General features: G+C 44.3%; 1 protein-coding gene across 4 annotated transcripts; it reads right to left on the reverse strand.

The window, feature by feature from the left end:
* Positions 1-675: 675 nt before the first annotated feature.
* Positions 676-23,206, reverse strand: LOC133344647 (insulin-like growth factor 2 mRNA-binding protein 3-B). 4 transcript variants are annotated; one of them, XM_061554678.1, is made up of 17 exons: positions 23,049-23,206; positions 22,624-22,807; positions 17,877-17,937; positions 17,431-17,479; positions 16,592-16,643; positions 15,214-15,277; positions 14,130-14,294; positions 12,234-12,338; positions 11,061-11,195; positions 10,494-10,616; positions 9,676-9,823; positions 8,800-8,883; positions 6,269-6,382; positions 5,562-5,636; positions 4,302-4,433; positions 3,911-4,024; positions 676-3,646 (listed from the first exon to the last, which is right to left on the reverse strand). In XM_061554678.1, exons 2-17 carry the CDS (start codon positions 22,796-22,798, stop codon positions 3,551-3,553), a joined length of 1,692 nt encoding a protein of 563 aa, XP_061410662.1. In that variant the 5' UTR covers positions 22,799-22,807; positions 23,049-23,206; the 3' UTR covers positions 676-3,550. The 4 variants fall into 4 exon arrangements, with proteins under 4 accessions (XP_061410662.1, XP_061410663.1, XP_061410660.1 ...); XM_061554679.1 differs by having other exon boundaries at positions 9,688-9,823; positions 14,124-14,294; XM_061554676.1 differs by having other exon boundaries at positions 14,124-14,294.

Consider the following 23,206-nt stretch of genomic DNA (forward strand, 5'->3'; position numbering starts at 1 on the left):
CGGCTCAGCCTTTTATATATCCGAGACCCCCGCCCGGTCCTTGCCATTGGCTCATCGGTCTCATTGTGAAATATGGGTCACCTGTTACCAACTGATGATTTTAACTACACCCCCCACCCCCTCCACTTGGCTTAATCAGGCCTGATCGACACCTCTGACAATAGTTTGCTGATAATTGTATCAGTGGCAAACCTGTCCGGACCAGTTCTACCACCCTGGACCAAACTTTTTAAGCCGGTACGGACGAAGCGTTCATTTACCCCGTGACACTGCTTTGATATTGTGGAAAATAATTAAAAAAAAACCTTTTCCAAACGCCAGTGATCTTTGGTTAACTAGTTAGGTGAGCACATTCATACAATTTTTTTAAAGTGCGAGTTGGTTGTTTAAAAGGTTGCAGAACACAAAAAGCTTAGTAATTTGTAGAATCGTATGCTTTATGCACTCATTACGCAATAAGCATGCATTTAGGATCAGAGTAAAATATCTGAAATGTTACTGTTCTTAACAGTTATGGAGATGTAATTATGTTTTTGAATCGGTGTGTCTGCTTTATGACCATACTTTATATAACACCAACTCACCAGCTACAAAGCACATTACGCCAACACCACCACCACTTCTGTCGATTACAGAAAACGCGTACTGGAACAAAATGCTCAAGTAAACCAGAAGTGTCCAAGAAAATGTTTATTCAATCTTGAATACAGCCATGTAACCAAATTGGCATACGAGGTGGCTGGCTGCCTGAAAATTTTCCAAACGCGACCCTGGTCTTGGATGCGAGCCTCGGCGACCGCAAAACCCACTTTCCCCACGGTTCCATCGTCAAAAAAAGAATTCCCAACGGAGCTCGCAAAATCCCACAACCCAGTCCCTTGGCTTCAGCCCAAGTCAAAGCAACGGTGCAATCAGGGGGGGTGGGGGGGGGGCTTCTCTTGCATACCGAAAGGCACACCACTGTAGCCAGACTCGTGAATGTGACCGGGAGAAAACAAGTTTGTTGAGAACACTTGGGTGGTGTTAGCGAGTCCAAGTGGAACCGAGAGATACGGATATTTTGAGAAGCCACACAATGGATGCAAAGGACAATGTTTGCACATAACGCGTTGCTCTGTGACGAGACTCTGCTAAAACACTCCGCAGGGAATAATTTTCAACGCCACGCTCATCCACCAGGCTTGGGGGAAGGGGGGGGGGGTCACCGGCGGCTAAAACGAACCTGTGCTATATTCTTACAATTCATTTGTTCATTCCACACGGTTTGTTCCAAGACCGGGTTGCACGCAGCCACGCCGCTGGCTGGCATTGGCCACTGGACATGCGTGAAGAAAAATTCATCCGCGCCACTTAACCTGCTGGAATGATTTCAAGGTTTCTTTTAAGGATTTAAGGCCGCTTGGTTACCGTACAATGCATTTTCATGTATTTTTTTTTTCATTTGCATATACTTTTTGATGAAAACAAAAAATCTAATTCACCAACATTTCATTTGTGTCACGTTGAAGGTGTTTGCTGTAAATTTGTGTGCATCAATTATCCAAAAGAAATTAGGAAGTCGGCGCCTCCAGTGCGGTGTCAATGTAGGCCCTTTCGAAGTTCAAAACTACGCTACAACTTACACGTGCAGCTTCCACCATTAGCACCATTTCATACAATGCAGCAATTACCATTAACTGTAAAATAATAATAGAAACAATACCAACAATTAAAAAAACAATAACCAAGGGTAAAAATAATAAGTGCCTTCAAAACGAGCATTTACCGTCAAGTCGACGCACATTCGAGCGATATTCTAAGCAGTGCGCCTTTAGGGGAAAACAGCACCAAAACAAATTCCGTTCTTTCTGCTCCCAATGCCGTAACATCAGCCACCATGAAAAACACAGCGCTTCACTAACTCAACTTCATATTAACCGTGCATCACCTCCGTCACACGCGCCACCCCATCCCCGAGCAGATACGCTACTGCGTGTAGTAGTAAACAGTTGTGGCGCAACAGCTGCCAGATTAATTTCTTGCGGCAACAAAATACAGGATTTTGAGATGACGCTTTAAACCGTACGCAGACACGCGTCGTCGTTCGCTACAAAAAAGGGACAGTGGGCGCAGCATACGATTTGAAGTTCTCTGCAAAGCCAGTGAGCGCATGGTTAATGTGAACTTGGTGATAAACTTGCGATGCCATTATAAAGGGGGCGGATATTGTTGAGGTTTCCCGGTTTGAGGTGTTCTTTTTTAGAGGTTTCTTGTTTTGACTGCAACAGGGGAAGGGAAGAAAAAAAACCGCACAGACTCGTCCCGAGCGGGCTGTGAGCTGCCTGGGCAACACGTGCCCCCATGGAGTTTTACAGAATCCCAGTTTCCAATGAGACGTTATGAGGTACCAGTGAATGAGGTAGCTGCTGCTGCTAAGTCACAGTCTTGGAAGGAAGACAGAAGTGCACGCACGTACGCGCGCACACAGAGTGTGGGCCGGCGTCTAGAAAATCATAACGAAAATCACCTGCTTTAGTGTTACACGTTCCAATTTGCTAGTTTACAAATTGCCTTTCAGCACAGTTTGTGCATTAAAAAAAATATACCAACTCGTGTCAATTACAAAAAAAGCAATCTCAAAAGCAACAATAAAATTCCTACTCTTTTATTGCCTTGCACTGTGGAAATGTTTTTTTTAAATGTCTTTTCTAGACGCTGACCAACGGCATACTTTTTTTTGGTTTCAATAAATGACACGGACCAAACACGGCCAACAATTGACGTCGAACCGTTGTCACGCAGACTGAAACTGCTGCGTTTGGTCAACACAGCGGTGAGGAAGGAAGGACGCACTGACAAGGGGGGGGGGGGGGGGGCACACGAAGCTGCGGTGAGAGAGCTGCGTGAGCAAAGTGCGCCCTCGCCCCCCAGCCCCCTCTTCCCTCTTCCAGCGTTTGGCAACAGTGTGTACGAGAGTAGCAGAGACTGTTCGGAACACGTAGTGTTTTTTTGACCTCTGTGGTTGGGAGCAGACTATTTGAGAGCTTTCGGTAAAACACTCTTTGCGCTGGAGATCTCTAACCCAGTGGGAGACACTTGAGAGAGAAGAAAGCACAGTAAACATGCTCGGTGTTCCTAGAAACAAACTTCAAGCCACATGGCGACTCCTGACTGAGCCACGCTGGTCCGAGGATTCACTTTTTTTTCTCCTTTTTTTGTTAGAGGAATACAATACAAATAAAATAAATGAAAACAATTACTAATCCCGAAGAAGGGATATGCATTTTTTTTGTGGGGAGCAAAGGAGCCGAGAGAGTCGGAGGTTTTGGAACAGGGAGAGGATCTCTCTAACATCAGTAAGAGAGGAATATGAAAAGGCACTTTCATCCACCCAGGTATGAATACAGAAAACAGGTGGTTGTGTGAGTGGGTGAGAATCATAGGGCTGGCTGACAAGACTGCCTCCACAATCCAACCAACCATCCCTGTGGTTCTGCTCACTGAAAAACCTCCCCCCCCCCCCTTCCCACTCTCAACCCCACTCCTCACCCTCCCTGACATGGCCCCGGTTTTAATCTTGCTCCTGCTGCTGCTGCTTGCCTTGCCGAAGAGGACTGGGCCTCTGTTTCAGCCGAGCCACGATCTCACGGATCTTCCTCTGGGCCATCTAGAGAGAACACATTTCATTTGCACAATTAAAAAAGACCATTCAATTAGCACGATAAGCATCAGATCTCGTACAAAGGCATACATTAAATGTTCTTCTCAGCTAGTGGGTCTGTGCATGTCTTTACGAATGGTGGCTGCGTTGTATTGAGATATGGCATTTACGTTCAAGCAGTCAATGCGCTCCACCTTGCCGGTCACCGCATTAAAAAAATCTCACGACGATGCCACAAATAGTGTGGACATACGGCTGATGCCATCGCACCTGGCTGGCGAAGAAGTGCCCGACAATCTTGACGAAGATGTAGTCGTCTTCATCCGGGGTCTGGTCTCGCGGCACCAACACCTCGGCACACGTCAGGTTCTGCAGCTCGGTCACCTGTGCCATCAACGAGGGGACAAGCAGTAAAACGCACACTCTGCGTTCTTTAAGGGGAGGAGACCGGGGAACAGTCAAACAAATCGAGAAAACTAGAAGGGGACAAGGAAATCAAGACAATGGAATGACAACCCAATGAGGCCCATTGGTGAAAACTGAGGTGTGAACCTCGCCGTCCACCTCACCGCCCTGACCACACCAACGGCGTCGGATGTGCCCCCCCCCGTGCCACCTCCCCAAATGCTACGTGCCCCCCACCCCCTGCACCCCAGCTCACCGTGCGCCCTCCTCGGCCGATGACTCGTCCGGCTGCTGCCGTCGGCACCTTGATGCGCACCTCCAGCCTCACTTCCTCTCGTGGGGGCACGAAGTTCTCCTCCTTCAGCTTCCGGAAGATCCTGCCCTGAGCCTGCGCGGGCGATGGACAGCAAGAGCGTCGTTAATAATGACGACGGCGGCAATAATCGTCGTGTCACTCACTCGCCTGTCCAGGATGACTGTTTGCCCAGGAGAGGAGCCTCACAGAGTCAGGACTTATTTTCAAAGAGGATCCTGTGCTCATCGGGGTACATTTGGCCAATTCCACCCGAGATTGCTTTGCTTCATTGTGGGAAAAAAATTAACCCGGAAAAAAAAGTTTTTCTTTATAAATCCTTTAAATGCGTGTTCAATGGGCCACAACCCAGCCCACATTGGTCTTTGAAATGGGCAGCTAGAGTCCTCTCGTCCTCTGGCTTGAGATGGCTGCCAGCTATGGGTCAGATGATTGTCTGCCACCATTAAGCAATTGGTAATTAAATATAATTTTTTTTCCTAAAAGGTGTAAAATTTTGGAAAAAAAATTCACGAAAATACATTGTCACGCACAACGAGTCTGTGTGCAAAATGTCAGCTTGATTGGATCACGGGAAGTGGGTTAAAAAACGACCGAAAGATGTGTACGGTCGTAAGCAAGCAAGCAAACTTAATATAAAGGATTTAAAAAGAGAAGTCCTGAAGAAATCTGGCCATGCAAAGGAGGGGATATTTGTCCAAGGTCCGCACAGATGGGTTTCACCAACCCACTTCGACAATTCCATCTCTGGCAGTCCAGCAAGGTCTGGAAATTTCACAAATCTGCATGGTTGACAAACCCTTGGCCTCCACGGTGCTGAACCACAGGTTTGTACCAGCACTGCTTGTTACTATCTGTTTGTAGCAGAGGTTCACTATTTGGGGTCCCGTGGTTATTATCAAAGGGCGACAGCAGAGAGCCAAAAGCCTCAGATGATTACAGCATTAGTGGGTCCCCATTAAAAACAAGCATTTCATGTATTCAGGGCTGGCTTCTGTGCTGATGAACGTGCATGATATAGCATCCAGAATGTCAACAATAATGCGCACATAAAAAACATTCTTACGGGGGGTCCATGGCAAATTCCAATGGCAAACGAAGTATTGAATAAGACGTGAATATAACGTGATTTGTTGTGAAATTTCAATACCAATCCTGCTATAGGCACGAGATATTTATTTTTATGCTCGGCTCAAAACCCACCTTGAACTGAGCCTCGGCATGGCCTGTGATGATGACCATCCTTTCCTTGCTCTCTGGAGTTTCGGCCGGGGCGATCTGAGGACGACAACACAGCTCTACAAATCCGTGCAATACTATTTTTTAAGTATTTTTTAAATTTTACTTACCAGGTAAAACCCACCAAACTATTATCTCTTTCTCAGAAGCAACCTGGTCACAAATGACAGTTCAACGAAGTAGCTTATCATGTGGAAATTTATAGCAGCCAAATACTCTAAATGGTAGTAGCTCATACAGAAATATGTCTGGCCAAGGCAAATATATACATATTGCCGATATGAAAGCAAGATAAACAAAAGCTGGAGAGGGGAGCTGTAGACAATCGAGACAATGAAAACGCATTTCTTTCTCACTGCTTTTGTGTTTAGTTTATTGTCTTTTCCCCGCAACTCCGATTAGCACGGTTGGCTGCATACGGTGCGGGAAGACATTCAACATACATACATAACCAATAACTAGCTGAAAGAGAGATAACAGAAAACCACCTGGAGAAAAGATTCAAAAGATTGGTCACATGTCCAGACACCACGAAACGACATCACAACATCTGTAATTGTGAACTTTTGATGTCACGTGGCCTGCCAGCCACATCACAACTTTATTGTGGCCCGCTGAACATCAGGGCCGAGTCATCCTGTGCTACGAAACCACAACGCCGGCGACCGCACCTTGATGTTGGCGCCGGCGAAGCGCGCCAGCTGCTGGATGTGCTGGCCCTGCCGCCCAATCATGGTGCCCACCGCCTGTGCCGGGATAAGCAGGAACACGGTCTCCTGCTCGCCCTGCATGCACCAACACGCGCACGTGCAAAACAGAAACATGCACACTGTGCATTTGCTATACTGGTGTTTTAAATTGTCTGCTTTGAGATTGGAAGTGTCCCAAACAGTATGAGAATCATTTCTAAAGATGTTGTGCTTGGAAAGAAATATTTTTTTTATTCTTGTGAATTGTATATTTGTTAATTCTTTTTTTATTGTGCGTTTTTTTATATCTGTAATTGTTTGTTATAGTGATAAGAAATGTTTAAGTTTGTGCTCTCAAGATGCCTTGGGTGAAAAGTGGGCAATGTCCTTGCCAAATCCTGGCCAGCTGGCTCTAAAACTCAACCAATAGATCCCTGTATTCACATATTAGTACAATTCACTCCATTTCTCTTACTGTTTTTGTAATTTAATTATTATTGCACCGTTTAATTACAAATAATGTGCAAAAGAGCCAACTTGCTGCACGGAATGTGTGAATTAACATTCATGAATGTTTGTGCAATGTTTAAGACTTAAATCACACGAAACTTTATTTTGCTCCTAATTTCTACTCGCTTCATTGCTTTACTTTATAAAGTTTAACTTTTGTCATTTTGGTGATCCAAGTCACTTTTGCAAATTAAATGAATCCTCGTCTCTCAAGTTCTCACGGGTAAAAAAAAAACATCAACTTTACTCGACTTAAAATGTGTTTTTCCACAAAAAGTAATCGCCAGTTTCATCATCGTCATGCAACTAATGTATGCTAATGTCATTTATTTATAATACAAAAATTCAGCCCTTTGTCAATCCACATGCTGGAAGGCCTGCCGATGCTGTTGTCAGTTGCGTGGGTTATCGGACCAACTTCACCACCCTGGTCAATGCAGGTTGGTGATATTACTGTGCACTGTCAAGATCATCATGAGAATCCTGCATTGTGATGTTTGGCCAAATTAATGGAAGTGCGTTCTAAATACAAGAAGAAATTTCAACTCCCAGAGAAGACCAAATGGGTCAAAACACTCAAATGTCTGGAAAAATGGGTTCACAAACCCACTTGCTAGACTGCCACTGACTTGCTGGCCACCTCACAGCCCTTGCCCCCCCCCCCCCCCCCCCAAAGCTCCATGGTCTGGTTGGACAACCGGAAAAACCGCCGTTGGCGAGCGCATATTCAGGCCAACGCGGCAGACACAATCTACCAGCATTGTTGTCGACGACATAACACCGGGTAACTCTTATGGTTCAGGTGAAATCGAAACACAAGGAGGTACCTGCCATCGAGCACCAATGCGCATAGCTCTGAAACCACAAAGCGACTCGCTGGGATTTGCAAGGCAGTGCACACATGAACGCGTGCAAGGCCACCCATGCACATTACACAACACCCAGGGCACATGCAACGCGCGCAGAATTTTCACGGCATGCTGCTCAAAAAAGCACGCCAGGCAGCTGGAGCCCGAGTGAGACCGACCACAGCTGTTGCAAGTTTTTTCTGCTGTGCCACATTGCCTGCAGCTGTTCGTGCTTTCTAGTTTAAACGGCCATTCGTGCTCCGTCCAAGAGCGAGCGAGAATGCGGGGATTTCTTTGTTTCGGACTCACGATTTTCACGGTGCAAAGAACATGCTCATTCTCTCCACGTGCGTGTGTGCGCGGGCATCCGACATTTACAACGTATAAAAAAATCATTCATTGTGGTCTTGGTGTTAAAATAACTGTCGTCACCAGGCATGTTACGAGTCCCATCCCCCCGCCTGTTCCGTGGAGTCACGATCTTGGGTTGCATTTCGATTGAAACAATCGTTATTTATTGTCTCATTTGTGCTGTCTTTTCTTCCTTGTTCAATCTACCTTCTACCGTGTTGTTGACTTCATTAGCCTCTATGTACAATATGCATATCACCTGGATTCATCTCAATCTACATGCTTAGATGCATTTAGAGAGAATACATTTTATATGCGAATTGTTAAACCTTCCCAATCAGCCTGTCCGCCCCTTAGAATTCGTACTTAAATGACACTGCAAAGTCAAGAAATGTTAACTCGTTTAAATATATTTCACTATCTTGTATTCAAAAAAGAGGACAAGAATTAGCATTCTGGAATGGAGTAGTAGCACACTGGAAAGCACACTGCACTGTGAACCTGGTGTCCTGAGTTTGACTACTGACCACGATTAATATAATTTAGCGAGTGATATCTGAATTAGATCTGAACCTGGTCCTTTACCAATTTGCAATACCCGACGTGGTGAAGTATGGTCAAACAGCCCCAAAACCAATACAACGAGTTGATGAAGCCTTTTATCCAGCAGTGGATTGACAAAGGGCTGTAAATAATTATACGGCTGTATGCATGTGCGCATGTGCGTGCGATGCATGTGTTTGTAACCGAGGAGGCAGACGACACGGTAGAGGTTTTGCTATACAGCAGTTAGCAGACGCTTACCCTGGGGGTGTTGGGCATGCTGCCACTAGGCGGAAACAGCCCCACCATGCCCAGGTTCATACCCGGAATGAAGTTGGCCTCCATCTGCGACACAATTAAAATATAACAATTTTAATTATATACACATACGCACGTACACACACACAGCAGGCATACATATCCGTAATGCAATACATAACTGGACAGACAGCTGCAGCACAGCAATCTCTATTTAATGTGCCGTGTATATAGTCAAACTCCTCTGATCCATTAATCTAGTACTCATTACTTATTATCCATGCCACCAAATCAGTGTGCACAAATCCTACGATGTTGTTGATTCTTACTATTTTCTATGACTTTGCGATGTTAATAGAAGTAACCTGGAAGCACCAGCTAATTTATTCTATTGTCCATATCTCCATTCCTTATCACATGGATAAACAGTCAATATTGATAAGAATAACTGGATCTACCCCTAATGCCCCTACATCAGTATCAATGTACCAATTCAAATTTTTTTTTTGCCTCTGATCGAACTTATATTTTAATTGTCCTATCGGCACCATGTCACAAAAGATGATACATCCATTCAGAACTCGTGCAGAGCAACACCGTGTGTTAGAAAATGGCTCAAAGAAGACCAAATTACCTTTGATCCACACAATAGAGGTAGCACTTAACAACCGAACCCTGCCACAAAGTAACGTTCGTCACACGACAGTCAACAATTGAACTATGAATTTGGAGCGGCGGCTACTACTTTACGACTTAACTTTAGGGTACAATTTTGAACTTGGTGGATGCGTTCCAGCCCAGCACCGGCAGTGTCTGCACGCGAGCTTCGGCACGCAACTCGTAAGAAACCGCAGGAGGAGGGGAAACCAATTCCTGTACCTCGTTACTCACTTGAGCCGACTCGGCGTCCCGGTCGCACATCTCCCAGACCTGCTTCACGATTTCTGCTTCGGCCTTCATGCACTGCTCCGTGCTCCCGTCCAGAGAGATGGTCCGCTCCGGGTTGTACATGGACAGATCTTGCAGACTGCGAAGAGAAAGGCAACGTCACGCGCTTTTTCGACAACCAACGGCGCCATTGCGTCCAGTGCGAAACAAGGCGTAAACGTGTTATGACGACAGAAGAAACCGGTTTTATGTGACTTGATGTCGGCCGAAGATTGGAGGGTTTTACAGAGAAATCTGCTTGCGTTTAACCAACCGAATTTGAACATGACTAAAGCTGAACGAGCAGTCAGAATAATCCCATTTCTCAAACACACATTGATGCAATAATGTATAAAATAGATCAGGTCTGATACCGCATGGCTAATTTCCACCCCCCACAAGTGTCTGGCTTCACACACTCCTGTCTGCCGCAAAGCAAATGGGCTTCGGAAAAAACAAAGGAATGGATGATAACCGACTGCACTTCACAAAATGGTTTCCAAACCTAAAAAAAGAGCAAATAGGAATACAATTCTGAAATTTCTAAAACCCCAGAAAATTAGCAGGGTGAAAGTTTTCTATCACTTTTGTTGGCTTAGGTTAAAAAGGTCAAAGTTTTTTAAATCATTATCAAAATCAGGGACCCTTTTCTTACCTTGTAGACTATCATGGATAATGCTGCTTTCTCTTCACTGAATTTCAATATCGAACTCTGTGCATACAGGCCATATATGCTTCGGCCAATCCACCCCTCAGGTTCGCCATCTCACCGGGAGATGGTGATCTTCGTTCCAGATTCCTGCTCGATCCGTTTCAGGTTGCGGCCCTCCCGGCCGATGATGCGACCCACAAAGTCATTGTGAACCAACAGCTTAAGAGGGATCTCTCCGGAACTGTGATACACGTACAAATAAGTGTTAATGTTTACACGCACAGGACACGCCGATGACCAAATCATATGGAATGCACACAATCTCCACATCTCAAAACTAAGCAGGATACAGCTTGCATAGTACTTGGATAGGTGGCCAACAATCATAGCTTCGGGGCTGCAGGGTGCATAGCAGAAGCAATGCAACAATACCCATTACTGTATTATGCTTCTATCGTTCCACATCTACCCCCACGATGGCATTGCGTTGAAAAAACTGCTGTACATGTAAATACATTTTAAAAAATCACGGTTATACATGTAAACTGCTCTCATCTGAATTGGTGTGGAATCAGAAGGGGTGGATATGGTTATTGTTTTTATCCATGCCAGTTACCCCCTTTTATCCATGCGGTAAAGCAGAGATGGATGCTAACCATACGAATTTAACGCAAGCGAGTCGTACAAGTTGGTGCTCTTGGCCTCGTCGCGAACGATGTCCAGGATGAGGCGGCACGCCTCGATGGAGCCCTCCTCGCTCGAGTGGATGGTGACCACCTTCTCCGCCGAGCCGCTCCACTCCTTGCGCTGAACGTCGATTCTGCGTCATTCGAACACGCGCGGCACACACACATTGGTGTCGGTCGGCGGTTTACAACGTCGCGCACCGTGACGTGGCACCATCCTGAGACGCAATGGGTTAAACGGCGGCTTTTCAAATTCCTTGCACATGCTGCACATAGGACAGAATTGCCGGCTGAAATTTAGATAGTGATTTAACGGACGTAATTTTATTTAAAACTGGACACACAATATCTTTGCAGCAATTTCAATCAGTGATCTGTCACAAGGTATGTGCGTTCACCAACCCTCAAGAAACAGATGAATTGTGTCAAAAAAATCTTTAGAATTTTACAGAAAATGTAATCAATCCTGAAAAAGGTACCAGTGGGCTTACAAGGACTGGGGGGATTTGGGAAACCCTGGGTTAAACCTATTGCACTCAAACCACGCCAAGTTTAAATTGCTCTAACAGCAAGCGATTGATTCTACAGCCAGTGAGCCAGCTGCAGTGGCACACACTTGCAATCCAGCGCTTGAGAGAGAGGGGGTGAGATGAATCGCACACATTTTGAAATGCACCCAAACCTGTTGGATTGCAGGTTGGCCAGACGGGAGTACAGTAAATTGGTCTGTGAACCCATCTGTGTGGCAATTGAGTGTCAGCCCCTTATGTATTGCACTGTTTTTGTTATCCTGCATCCAAGAGCTCCTTGAAATAGAAATGCCCAAACTGCCAAATATAGGAGTCTCCTAAAATATACTGTTGAGACTAAGTGAGGCTCTGCTGGATAAATCATAATCTTAATTACAATAGCTTTCATTCATTTATTTTAATCGTCAAACTATTTCACCAGGCGAGAGAGACCGGGGAGAAAAGTCTCCATTGCAACGAGCGACTTTGGTAAATATGCACTCTTATTAAACTACACAAATTCATGTGCCGAGGAAGGTTAATGTCCAAAGTGTCTTTAAATCCATGTTTAGCAGCACAGAACACCATGGATTATAAAACACTGCACGGAATATGCCAAAAGCAGCAGGAAGGGCGGGTAAAACTTTAGACGAAGGTACAAACTTTGAGCGCGACTCCTGCGTGATTTTCTTGATGGTGGCACCTTCCTTCCCAAAAACGGCTCCCAGAAACTGGGCAGGAACCAGAATGCGCACGGGAATGTCCGGTCTGCTGACAGAAAACACACACACAAAACACACGCTCCTTGTAAAAAAGGCATTGTTTCGCGTTATCCAGCTGAACAGGTACAGTAAAAACCTTGGATTGCGAGCATAATTCGTTCCGGAAACGTGTTTGTAATCCAGAGCACTCGAATATCAAAGCACTCGTATATCAGTTGTGATCACGTGACGCTCGGCAGACAAAGCGTATACACGTACTACTCGTATTGCAAGACCTCGCTCGTTTATCAAATTAATATTTACTTAATTTTTGCTCGTCTTAAAAAACACTCGCAGACCAAGTTACTCGCAATCCAAGGTTTTACTGTAATTAAAATAGCTATCAACATTACGTGCAAGCCTGTAATGATATGCAAAGTCGACTTGACCAAATACGTTTTTTACGTATTTTAGCAGCAAGGCAAAATGCATAGCTGTCCCATACTGTTATGCTTCCACGTCTCTGCTACTCGCTTTACCAACCCCATACCGATCAGCGTAACGCATGGTCAACTAACATCCACAAAGGACAAGGGGGGAGGGGATCCCTCATCCAGCAGGAAATTGCCAAAAGTGTTGGCTATACATGTACATTGTCCCAGTTAGGAAACCCCACTTCATCACTGCTGAGCAGTTCATTAATATTGCTGTACATTAACTATTAGAATTATTACTTCACACAGAAAACTGCAAAAGAGGTTATTATAGACATTAACAGCCACAGACTCGGGTACAACATGTGATTGCAAAGATAATTGCTTGTAAGATGACCACAAATTCCCATCAATATATCACCCACAATACAAAGCACCCACACTTAATCTGTTCTGGCTACTGTGGGAGTTCATGACAAGCAGCATAGTATGACAACATATACGCCACAGGGCCACTATGTTCAAACACATGCACAAGCATCCAAAGTCGATGTGAAACTATTTTTAAAACGGCATTACACGTGTCAACATTTAGTTTTTTGCTGTTGAGCACGTTGCTTGTTTGACAATTACTGTATAATCGGCATCATAGGAAGAAAGTTGAATTCAGAATTCACAGAAAAGAGTACACAGCCTTGTTAGAAAACAGCGTCAAATTGCTTCCATTGAATTGGCACCGCCGAAATGGAGCTATCTGGATTTTAGCCACGAAAAAAATCGGTTTGCATCTTAAGTGGTGACCAAAGACCTCGCGAAAAAAAACAATTGTATCATTGTTGGTTTAAATTCAATGAGCTTATACGAGCTCTGAGAATTAAAAATGTGTTTGATTGGCGTGCACCACTCTTTGAAAGGGATATTTAAAGGCGTTTGCCAAGTGTGGATTAAGAGGCCTAACGAGGGGACTTGAAAATTAGTAGCGACATTTGCGGCCATTCTGACAGTGATGTCGTCTGCTAGGGCCCGTTGTGAAACATGGCGATGTACTTGTAGATGCAAGGGTTCCAAACGAAAAATGTCCAACTCCTGAAATAACACCAGACGAGTTATAATTTTAACTGCAATATGCAATTAATTACGATCATAATGCAATTGTGATGTCAGCTAACGATGTTGAAATCATAATTATAATTGCAACCAGGTCTGCTTGACGTATAGCACACCAATTTAAATGCGACAAAAACAAGTAACAGAAAATAAATCCGGGTTTTGAACCCAGGATCTCGGCAATGTTTGGCTCCGTGCTCTGACCTTGAGCTTCCCTGTCAACCTCAAGTCATCGTTCTAATTTTAATAACGTAACAGCAGCTCAACTTGGGGACTTCTATGAAGTGGACAGCTGTGATGGTCATCTTTACCCTTGCCTGGGCGCATCCTGCCTGGGGAAGTAGCCCCCCCTCTTGGGGTTCCGCATCGTACGGCTGTCACCCGCCTCGCGAGGACTCTGGTTTGGCACGTCCTCGTCCGGAATGTACGACGCCTTCAGCTGCCGGCTGCTCACCTCCTTGTTATTCAGCATGTCCAGGGCACTGTGCACAACACACACACGTAGATAAGACAACGATGCTCCACCCGCAGAGCCTCACAGACTGTCATGGCAAGAGCCGGAAGCGAGCACCTATCAAGGAGAGCACAGCACAAGAAAGTGGTGTTGTAGCCAGCACCACGCCCGGTCGCCTCATCTCCCCCTTGTGCCGATCTTTCCACAATGCAGCAGGTACTCGTTTAAGGCCGAGTACACCTAGGGGAAGGCCTAGAAGATGTTCAATATCCAAGATGTTCACGGGATCACACGCCATTGTAGGGCTTGAGCCGACTCCCAAGTCGAAAGTCACATGATGTCGGTGACAACACTTGCTACTCCACTGCAGTTCCATGCAATGGGGCTAAGTTTACAAAGGGCAGTGCAGCAAATCTATTGTTGTAATGTATCATGCTCCATGTATGCGCTCAAGCCTTCACCAATGCGCATCTACCAGCATGCCGAAGTATGTCAAGTAGATCTCACCGAAAAGTGCCACAACCCAGGTCATGTGACAGAACGAGGGAACTGATTAGTCAGTATCCTAATAACTTTTAATTGAAATGTCCTATTCGCCACTTTCTAAACATAATTATCACCACGACTATTTGCAACCGATAGCAAGGTAAAAATAAATGCACTACCTTTCCTTAAGGTTTACAAACATTGCTACAATTTCGGCTTCCAATTCAAGTTAAAAATAAACTTAATTATTTTACTTACTCTGATCGTAATGATTCTCAAATGTGCAAAATGTGTGTTTTTTCAGCATGTCATTTGAAATAATTGTAAATAGTGAAATGCACGATTGATTTAATGAAATGGTACCAATCGGTGTTTTTCACATGCCTCCTAATCCACACTTTTTTTTCACAAGTTAAACCATTACCTTGAAAACAAAAACCTCAACGAGTGTGAAGGCTTACATCTCCGCTTGTTCCTTGGTTGAAAAAACAACGTTCACCACTGTGGAGGATCCTTCAGAATTTACTGCAAGACACAATTGGGGTTCATTATCATTTTATTAAATGGCCACATGTTTTGTTAAACCTAAAAATACTACACAGTGTAAGAGAGGAATGTGTCAGAAACAGCATTTACATAGGCATCAAATCAGCATTAGTGGTGTAATAATTCAAACACTTTTCAAGAGAATGAGAAAAGATGGAAAGGCCATCCCCAAGCAATTTTGCAAACAGTCGCAATTAAAGGGTGCCCTGTAATAACTTGAAAACCCTAAAAATCCTCACGGTCAAGAAAGTGGGCTGAGGAAAGTGAATTAAATGCGCAAAAATAATGCATTACTTATTTCAACGTGTGAAAATCTGTGCGGAGACCATCCAATAACGATCAAAAATGTATAAAGCTTTCCCATGATGCCAGCATGAACAATCAAATACGTGAGTTATCACAATGTCTTAGGATGCCTAAAAGCAACTGATTATTTTTTTTTATAAATCGGTGAACGATAGAGTATATATTACAGCTGTAGGAGTCGCATGCAACTGTCACATACAACATATACGAATCGAAACCCATGGTGGCGAGATGTTAACTACATCGCCTGGTATACAGGAGGTCATGGGTTCGATCCCGACGCCTATGCCTGTATATTTGGACTGTGCATGTCTTTCCCCGTGAATTTTTATCTGGGTTCTCCGGTTTATCCCTCCACATTTAGAATCAGCATGCGTTTAGAGTATTTGACTGCTATAAATTTGCACATTTGTAGCCAGGTCGCTTCTGAAATATAAATCTCACTGGGCCATATCCGGTAAAATAAAAAGTTAAGTTTTTAGCTTTAAAATGATCACTTCAAAAATATGATTCGATGTATCACAAGCTGAAGAATTAATATTAATCAATTAAATCGCTACACCCCTACTTTTAAGATCCTCATTTCATCCAAGCATCAGCTATCCACAGTTCAGCTATTTTAAACTAAAAGTAGAAGTAGAGACTACGTCAATCAATCTTCCAATTTGTTTTTGTAATGTCAAAAGCCGACGCGCCACAAGGCCACAATCATTGCATTACACCACACTGCACATTCCGTTCACATGCTAAATATAAATGCACCAAATTGTGCGTCTGCCAATGTGTGCGAATGAAACGTCGTGCGAAGAAAACGAACACAAGAACACGATCGCCAATTGACAAATGAGACGGCACGAACGAGACAAAAAATATACAACTGTTCAAAGAAATTGCGACTCCATATTGAAATCTCATCAAATCCGACAGAATAGGCGAATCATCAGATGCGCGTGGATGTGTCAAACTGCAGGGGCGGTGGGGACTCACCACGATTGCAGCTCTCCACGCTGCCACATTCGGCCAGAATGCTCAACAGCTCCTGCATGCCAAACAGACGACAAAGATTCCCCATATAGCAAAGTTGTTGGAGAAAGCACAAGATGGGAGCAACTAGGTGGAGGTGTTGCCAGCACCATGCCCAGCCTTCGTCTCCCCAGTGCTGATATTTACACACCAAACTAAGTATTAAAGGCTGAATAGACCTAGGGGAGGTTCAAGACTGATTGATTACATTTTATGGAGATCCGTGACATTATTTTCACCAGTTTTTATCGTGGCTTCCTTAGGTTCCACCGATAATCAGTTGCCTTTGTTTATATTTTAATTTTATCTTTGGTTTTATTGCATTAACGCTGGATATTTACGGTTGTCAGTGTTTATTTGTTTTACCTCTGATGTACAGCGCGAGAAATTAACAATTTGAAAGGAGCTTTGTGAACATGAGTTTATTATTATACGACGGATTCAGATATTCACCACTGATGTTAGCCATGGCTGGAAATTGAACTCGGGTTGTAATTGTCATAGCGTAGTGCGTGAACCACTACCCCCCCCCCCCCCACGAGAGAACAACAAATGCCACCATATGCCACAGTGACGGTGACATCACCATGCGGCCCGGGCCAAGGCGCACTTGGGCCGACAGAACACACAAGACACGCACGCCGCCGTAGACAGCCGGTCGACGACAAAGCCGCGCGCGCGGCTGGGCGCATGGAACGATGCCAAGTTAAAAAGCTTGTGTGGTGAGTTTTGGCGGACCCCCTTCCAGCTCGAGCACGAATACCGCTGCGAGCGCACGCGGACGCGCCTTCAGCATCACTCACCTCCCACTGCAGGCTCGACGGAATGTCACGCACTTGTATTTTACGATATCTAAAATGGGAAGCAAAACACGTGCACGTGTCCGATGTTAACAGGCTAGATACTTACAACGTGTATATATTTTTTATTTTCTAATACAAACAGTTTTGAAAAATGTTAAGTTGAATTGATGACTCTGAGCAGCATTTAAGTGTAATGCGATTGGAAAGTACAGTAGACCGAGCAGTATTATGTAATGTATTCACTTTAGTAAAGATCACCGAAGGAATATGAAAATCATTTCTTACACAGCTGCTTTTCCCCTCAAACACAAACCACTATGCTCCCGGTCCACGATAAATTAACAAGCAACGCAGTATAAAATAACAGCCATTTAATTAATTTATTACATTATGGACTGTGATTCGTGAAATGCAACTCTGCAAGCACATGCAAGAACACCGGTTACCTCTGCCACCTTGGCACGGAATGCTCGATTTCAATAGTACTCCCCTGAATCTCTGCCTTTCCTAGAAAACAGAAAAGATAATGACCTTAATTATTCAATTACAACTGGCAGGAAACTTGGTGTTAAATTGCAACAGAATATGCAGCAATGAATTAAGTTATTTCCACCGTTTATTTCCACTTTTATAACTAAAGCCATTTGGCTTAATTTTCACAACACACAACGTCAAAGGATACCCCGACAAAGACACAAGCGTTCATATTTTACAAGTGCAAATGCCTTCTTCCATTTACACCTCTCTTCCAATTTAGTGTTTGGAGCGATGCACGCACAACCCGCGCTCACCGCCACACTTTACTGCTCGGGGGGGGGCAAGCAACAGGGCAAGGGGAGATGTTTTTTTTCAAAAGCAGTCACTTTTTGTTTGATCACTGGCCAACGTGGCATGTGTTTACCCAATTGCTAGAGGGGTGGGAGGTGGTGGAGGAAGAGAAAAAAATAAACCCAAAACCCACTTTCAACCGTTTACTATGCATTGTCATAAACTTTCTTCGATAATGCGTGGCATTGATTTTGCAAGTGTCTGCGCATAACATGACAAACACAGCGGTATTTAGTCGGCTGCAAAGCCCATAGGACGTTACACAAACAAAAAAAGGGAAAACCGTCACGTGGCCATGTTTTATAGAAAGACCTTACAGTACAGCGAAAAAAACCAAAATGCCACGTTCATCCGTTTCTGAGGCCTGCCCCGGACTTTGTACACAGAAGCCTTGCGCTAACTGGAAAAATGTCATGCGCATGCTTGCACGCGCTCGCAAGCAGCTGCGCCGGCTATTGTACACGCAGTGTACTTTGCGGTGCCCCTCGACTCCAGAACTAATTTAAAAAAAAAATCCCTCGCTCCAAATACCAGCACATGAGCTATATAATAACATCCAGCTATGTTTCTTACTTTCCTTAACAGCGATGGGAATAAGGATTTTTAAGCACGAAACAACCAAACAACGCATTTGCACATGCGTTCTACATAAAACTGGGATGAAACGTCGTTCTCTGCCATTGCGTGTGCACATACTGAATTGTTTTTTTTTACCCAGGACAGTCACTCTCACAGACATTTTTCAAGATGGTCCTGCAATGTGGGATGTTTGGCAACTTCCTTTAATGCGTTTTGGCATATGGGAAAACATCGGAGCACCTGCAAAACCTCCACGTGCAACAAGCTAACACTGAAAGATCTGCACAGATAGGTTGAATTAATCCATTGCTGTACCACCATGTCCTGGACACCTTGCAGTCCAATCCTATAATGAGTACCATGCAGCCCTCTCATTCATTTGCTAAGCAGGCTCCACCATACAAAAGTTCCAAAACCTGACAAGAATTGCAGCATTCAGGGCGATTTGGTCATATACGCATGAACACAAATGTAGTCTAGATTTGAAATGGTACACACTTGTATTATCATTGACGTTTAAGCGGGGACCTTAACAGAGTAAATGTCCTAAATAAATATAATTCTCAACACGTGAAATTGAAAAAGGCAAAGGGACATCTCCTTTCATCCCAAGGCGACTTCACAAAATGGTGTAAACGAGAAAATGTTTTAATGTTGTTTGCAATTACGGAATAGAACTACCAACGCAGTGAACGGGTATAGAGAAAAATAATATTTCTTTCATTACGTCGAATAATTCCTAAAACTAAATAAAATTAGTAAATGCTGCGTGACAAAAATAAATACCAAATGCACAAGTCAAAAGTAAAATTCGTTATGATTAAATGTTTAAACATAAATTGCACAATAACAATGTGGCATTGATATAAATCATTTACACTTCAAGCCGCTTTTGCCTGAAAGATCACAAGGCGCTGTGCAAAACACACAAATGCAGCCTCAAACCAATAAAATCGAACCCCAAAGCAAAGTATTCAAGAATCAGAACAGGCCCATAATAGTTCATTCTAAAAAAAGTGAAGTTAGAAATCTTGCATTGCATGAAGCATTTTAAACAAAAAAAATTCTACAAAAAGCTGAGAGAACCAGTAGCAATTAAATGAGCTACATTTATATGGTTATAATTACAGCATAGAGATATAGGGAACTTAAGTGAAAAATATTTGAATTATAATTTCAAGTAACTAAATCAGTGAACAATTGACCTGCTAAGTAGTACTCCACAAATGAAAAATCAAAAGTAAATTAAATTCATTTTCACGATGAAATTAAACACATGTAAAAATGTGAAAAAGTTTAATTAAAAACGAGACGAAATAAAATGCATTAAAACAATAGCAAGTTACCTTTTAAACAAATGTACCATTCAATTTCACTGCACCAAGACCAACTGAAAACAGCTGATGGGTTAAATTCAGCATTCACAAGTTTAACATTAGAGCTCTGCTCAGTATATTTTTAACCAGAGGAAACCCACGCATATCAGGAATAGCAGCACTCAAAAGTGCTCAGATGTGTCACAAATACGCTTGGCTATACTGCCATCCCTCGGCCACCTCAACAGGTTGATGGCCTTACAACAGCGGACACCTTTGCAAGATCCACGAAACAAAGGGTTGGATTATAGGTGTACAACACACCACCACATCTGGCTACATTTACACCAAAAAAAATATTTCTTCCGACTGCACAGAACGTTGATCCACGTTAAAGTGATGGATGTGTTTTTATCATTGCACTACCTTGCTTAAATCCACAATAATGTATTGGCAGATTTTCTAAACAAAAACCCAATCATCCATCCCACTTGAAAACAATGAACAATCCATTTTGAACTCTCAGTGCACCACTTCATGTGTAATCAGATAATAAAATTACTTCTGAGATCTCACTTTTATACACATCCTACTATTAAACGGCAGTCTTATGGATAATTAAATGCTCAGTTGAAATTTAAGAAAATTAATTCTAATGTTATCAATGGCAACCTGGCTGAGAACAACTTGCTAAAATAACCCGGTTCAGTTACAAGAAGCTGAGACCCATATTCAAGCTCAGGATCTCTCCACAATGTTAACTCAGTGCTTTGACCCCTGAACCACAAGGTGACCTTATGACTGTTTTTAAAAGCCAATGAAACACCCACCCAAAACAATCTAAGTGGGTATCCTGCTGAAAGGAGCACGAAGAGGTGATGCTCACCACCTGTTTTGCAACCTTCAGCCAGTGGTGGAAATTCCGTCATCCTGTGGTAAGGTTGAAAATTAAATCAATAGGAAAACCACTTTTAAAATCCTCGTGGTACAGATTGTATTGACCCTCCCACCTACCCCCACCTGCAGCAATCGATCACAAAGTCACCCGGCCACAAATAAACCATCACAAGGTGTTAACGAAAACACAGATCCATGTATGTTGCTTTAACTGTATTACCCACAATGTATCATGAAGATGCGCACTGTAAAGTTACTAAAGAGGAAAACCAAATAATGTATATACAGTACTCAAGGATGCCCAACTAACCAGTGTCCAAAACTTAAGAAGCTTCATTAACGGTAAACCATACCCTGTACTATAAATCGATGAGAGGTTTTTGGGTTAGATCATGTAAATGTGTTGTTAAACCCGCCACCACCCAACGAGATAGTTGGCTGTGTCGGGTGGTGGCGGGTTTAACTGCACATTTATATATTTACGCGATCTAACCCAAAAAAAATCTCTATTATGGATATTGGTCGCGAAAGCCTTCTACGTGTTAAACAGGCTATACATTGATTTTTACTCCGTTTGAAGGAACACTACCAGATTCATCCTGGAAGTAGCTTGTAAAGACTTTTAATAAAATCTAACTTCATTCAAACCTGGTTTCAAACAGCCAGAAAGACTGCGTTGAGTGTAGTTTCAAGATAATACTCGTTTGTCTTTTACAATACAATGGGAGTGTATGTATGTCAACCGTGCTAATTGTAGTAATGCGATGGGCCAACAGAGATTGCGAGATTTACCACCAGTAGTGTACTTGCGTGCGTGATTACACATAATTATTAAAGGAGCCCTTCTTAGCTGGCAGATGGATGGATAGAGACGGATGAGAAATGTTTCGATGAATATCGAGTTGGATGAATGGACAAGGGTTAATTGAATGGGACTAGCGGATTGGATGTGTATATTGACGAATGTGGCAATTTTTGGGGGGGGTGTTTGAACGAGTTGGTTTACCCAGTTGATGGATGTTATTGTACGGAGTGAATGGATTGGGTTAGACGTTTCGGATGAGAGGCTAAACCGGATGGAAGCACTGGGTTATGAACGAGTGGCTGGATACACGGCACACGAATTAATTATGGATCTCCGCCACCCCCACACGGATGGAAACGTTGCCGTTCCTGCTGTATGGATGGCCGTCGAGATTAACAAAGTAGTGTATTACTGATGGGATGAGAGAATAGACGAATACGGCGGGCGGCCACATGCTTATGGGCCCGACTGGCTGAACGAGAGTTCGCGTAACTTGTTAAACGCTCGAGTTTACTGGGGCCAGCGTGCGGTGCGGAGAGGAGGGGGATGGGGAGAGAGAGCGAGCGAGATGGGTTTGGTGGTAGTAGCTACAAACATAAATAACCACGACACCACCGGCGGGGCCGAGACGGCAACAAAACCACCACCACCACGCGAGACTTTGGAGGTGTTCGGGCCGCACGGGACGCGAGAGGTCTCTGCGTGTGGCCCGCGTGGGGTGGTGTTGGTGGTGATGTTTGTGGGTGATGGGGGTACGTGTGGCCACACCGGAGAGCAGGTCGATGGCCTTCTGCGCGGCCCTCTCGTCCGCGCAGTCCACGAAGGCGAAGCCCCGTCTCAGCACGAAGCGGCCCCGCGGCGGGACGCCCGCCTCCGTGAACACCCTCTCGAGATCAGCCGCCTGCGTGCCCTCGGCAAGGCGCCCTATGTACAGCTTGTTCATGCTGGGGTCCTTTAAACAAGCAGCAGCAGCAGTAACAACAGCAGAAGAGCAGCTTCAGTATCATCGGCGTCAAGAACGCGCGGTTTTAATTGCGCGCAACGCCGTTTTGCAAAGCTGAGGGAGGCGGGGTGGGGTGGGGAGGTCGATCACGCACCGGAGAGGAAACTTTGCTCGTCAAAAATATCGCGCTTAGGAGTTAAATCGTCGAGAAATAACGAGCGCCGCGGCGACACAAGATGGTCGGGCTCACTGTGGTAGCGCGACGAGCGGCCGATGGCTCGAGGCGACGGCGGGAATGGACGGATTGAAATTGGAGGCGGTGGCGTCGGTGACTGTGGCGCGGATGGCGGCCGAGCTGGAACCCCCTCCTCCTCTCGTGCTTCCCTGCCCCTACCCCGCACCCACCCA

This window comes from Lethenteron reissneri, chromosome 20 (genome assembly GCF_015708825.2).
Source record: "Lethenteron reissneri isolate LAM-NWPU_2019-01 chromosome 20, ASM1570882v1, whole genome shotgun sequence".
NCBI classification, from domain to species: Eukaryota; Metazoa; Chordata; class Hyperoartia; order Petromyzontiformes; family Petromyzontidae; genus Lethenteron; species Lethenteron reissneri.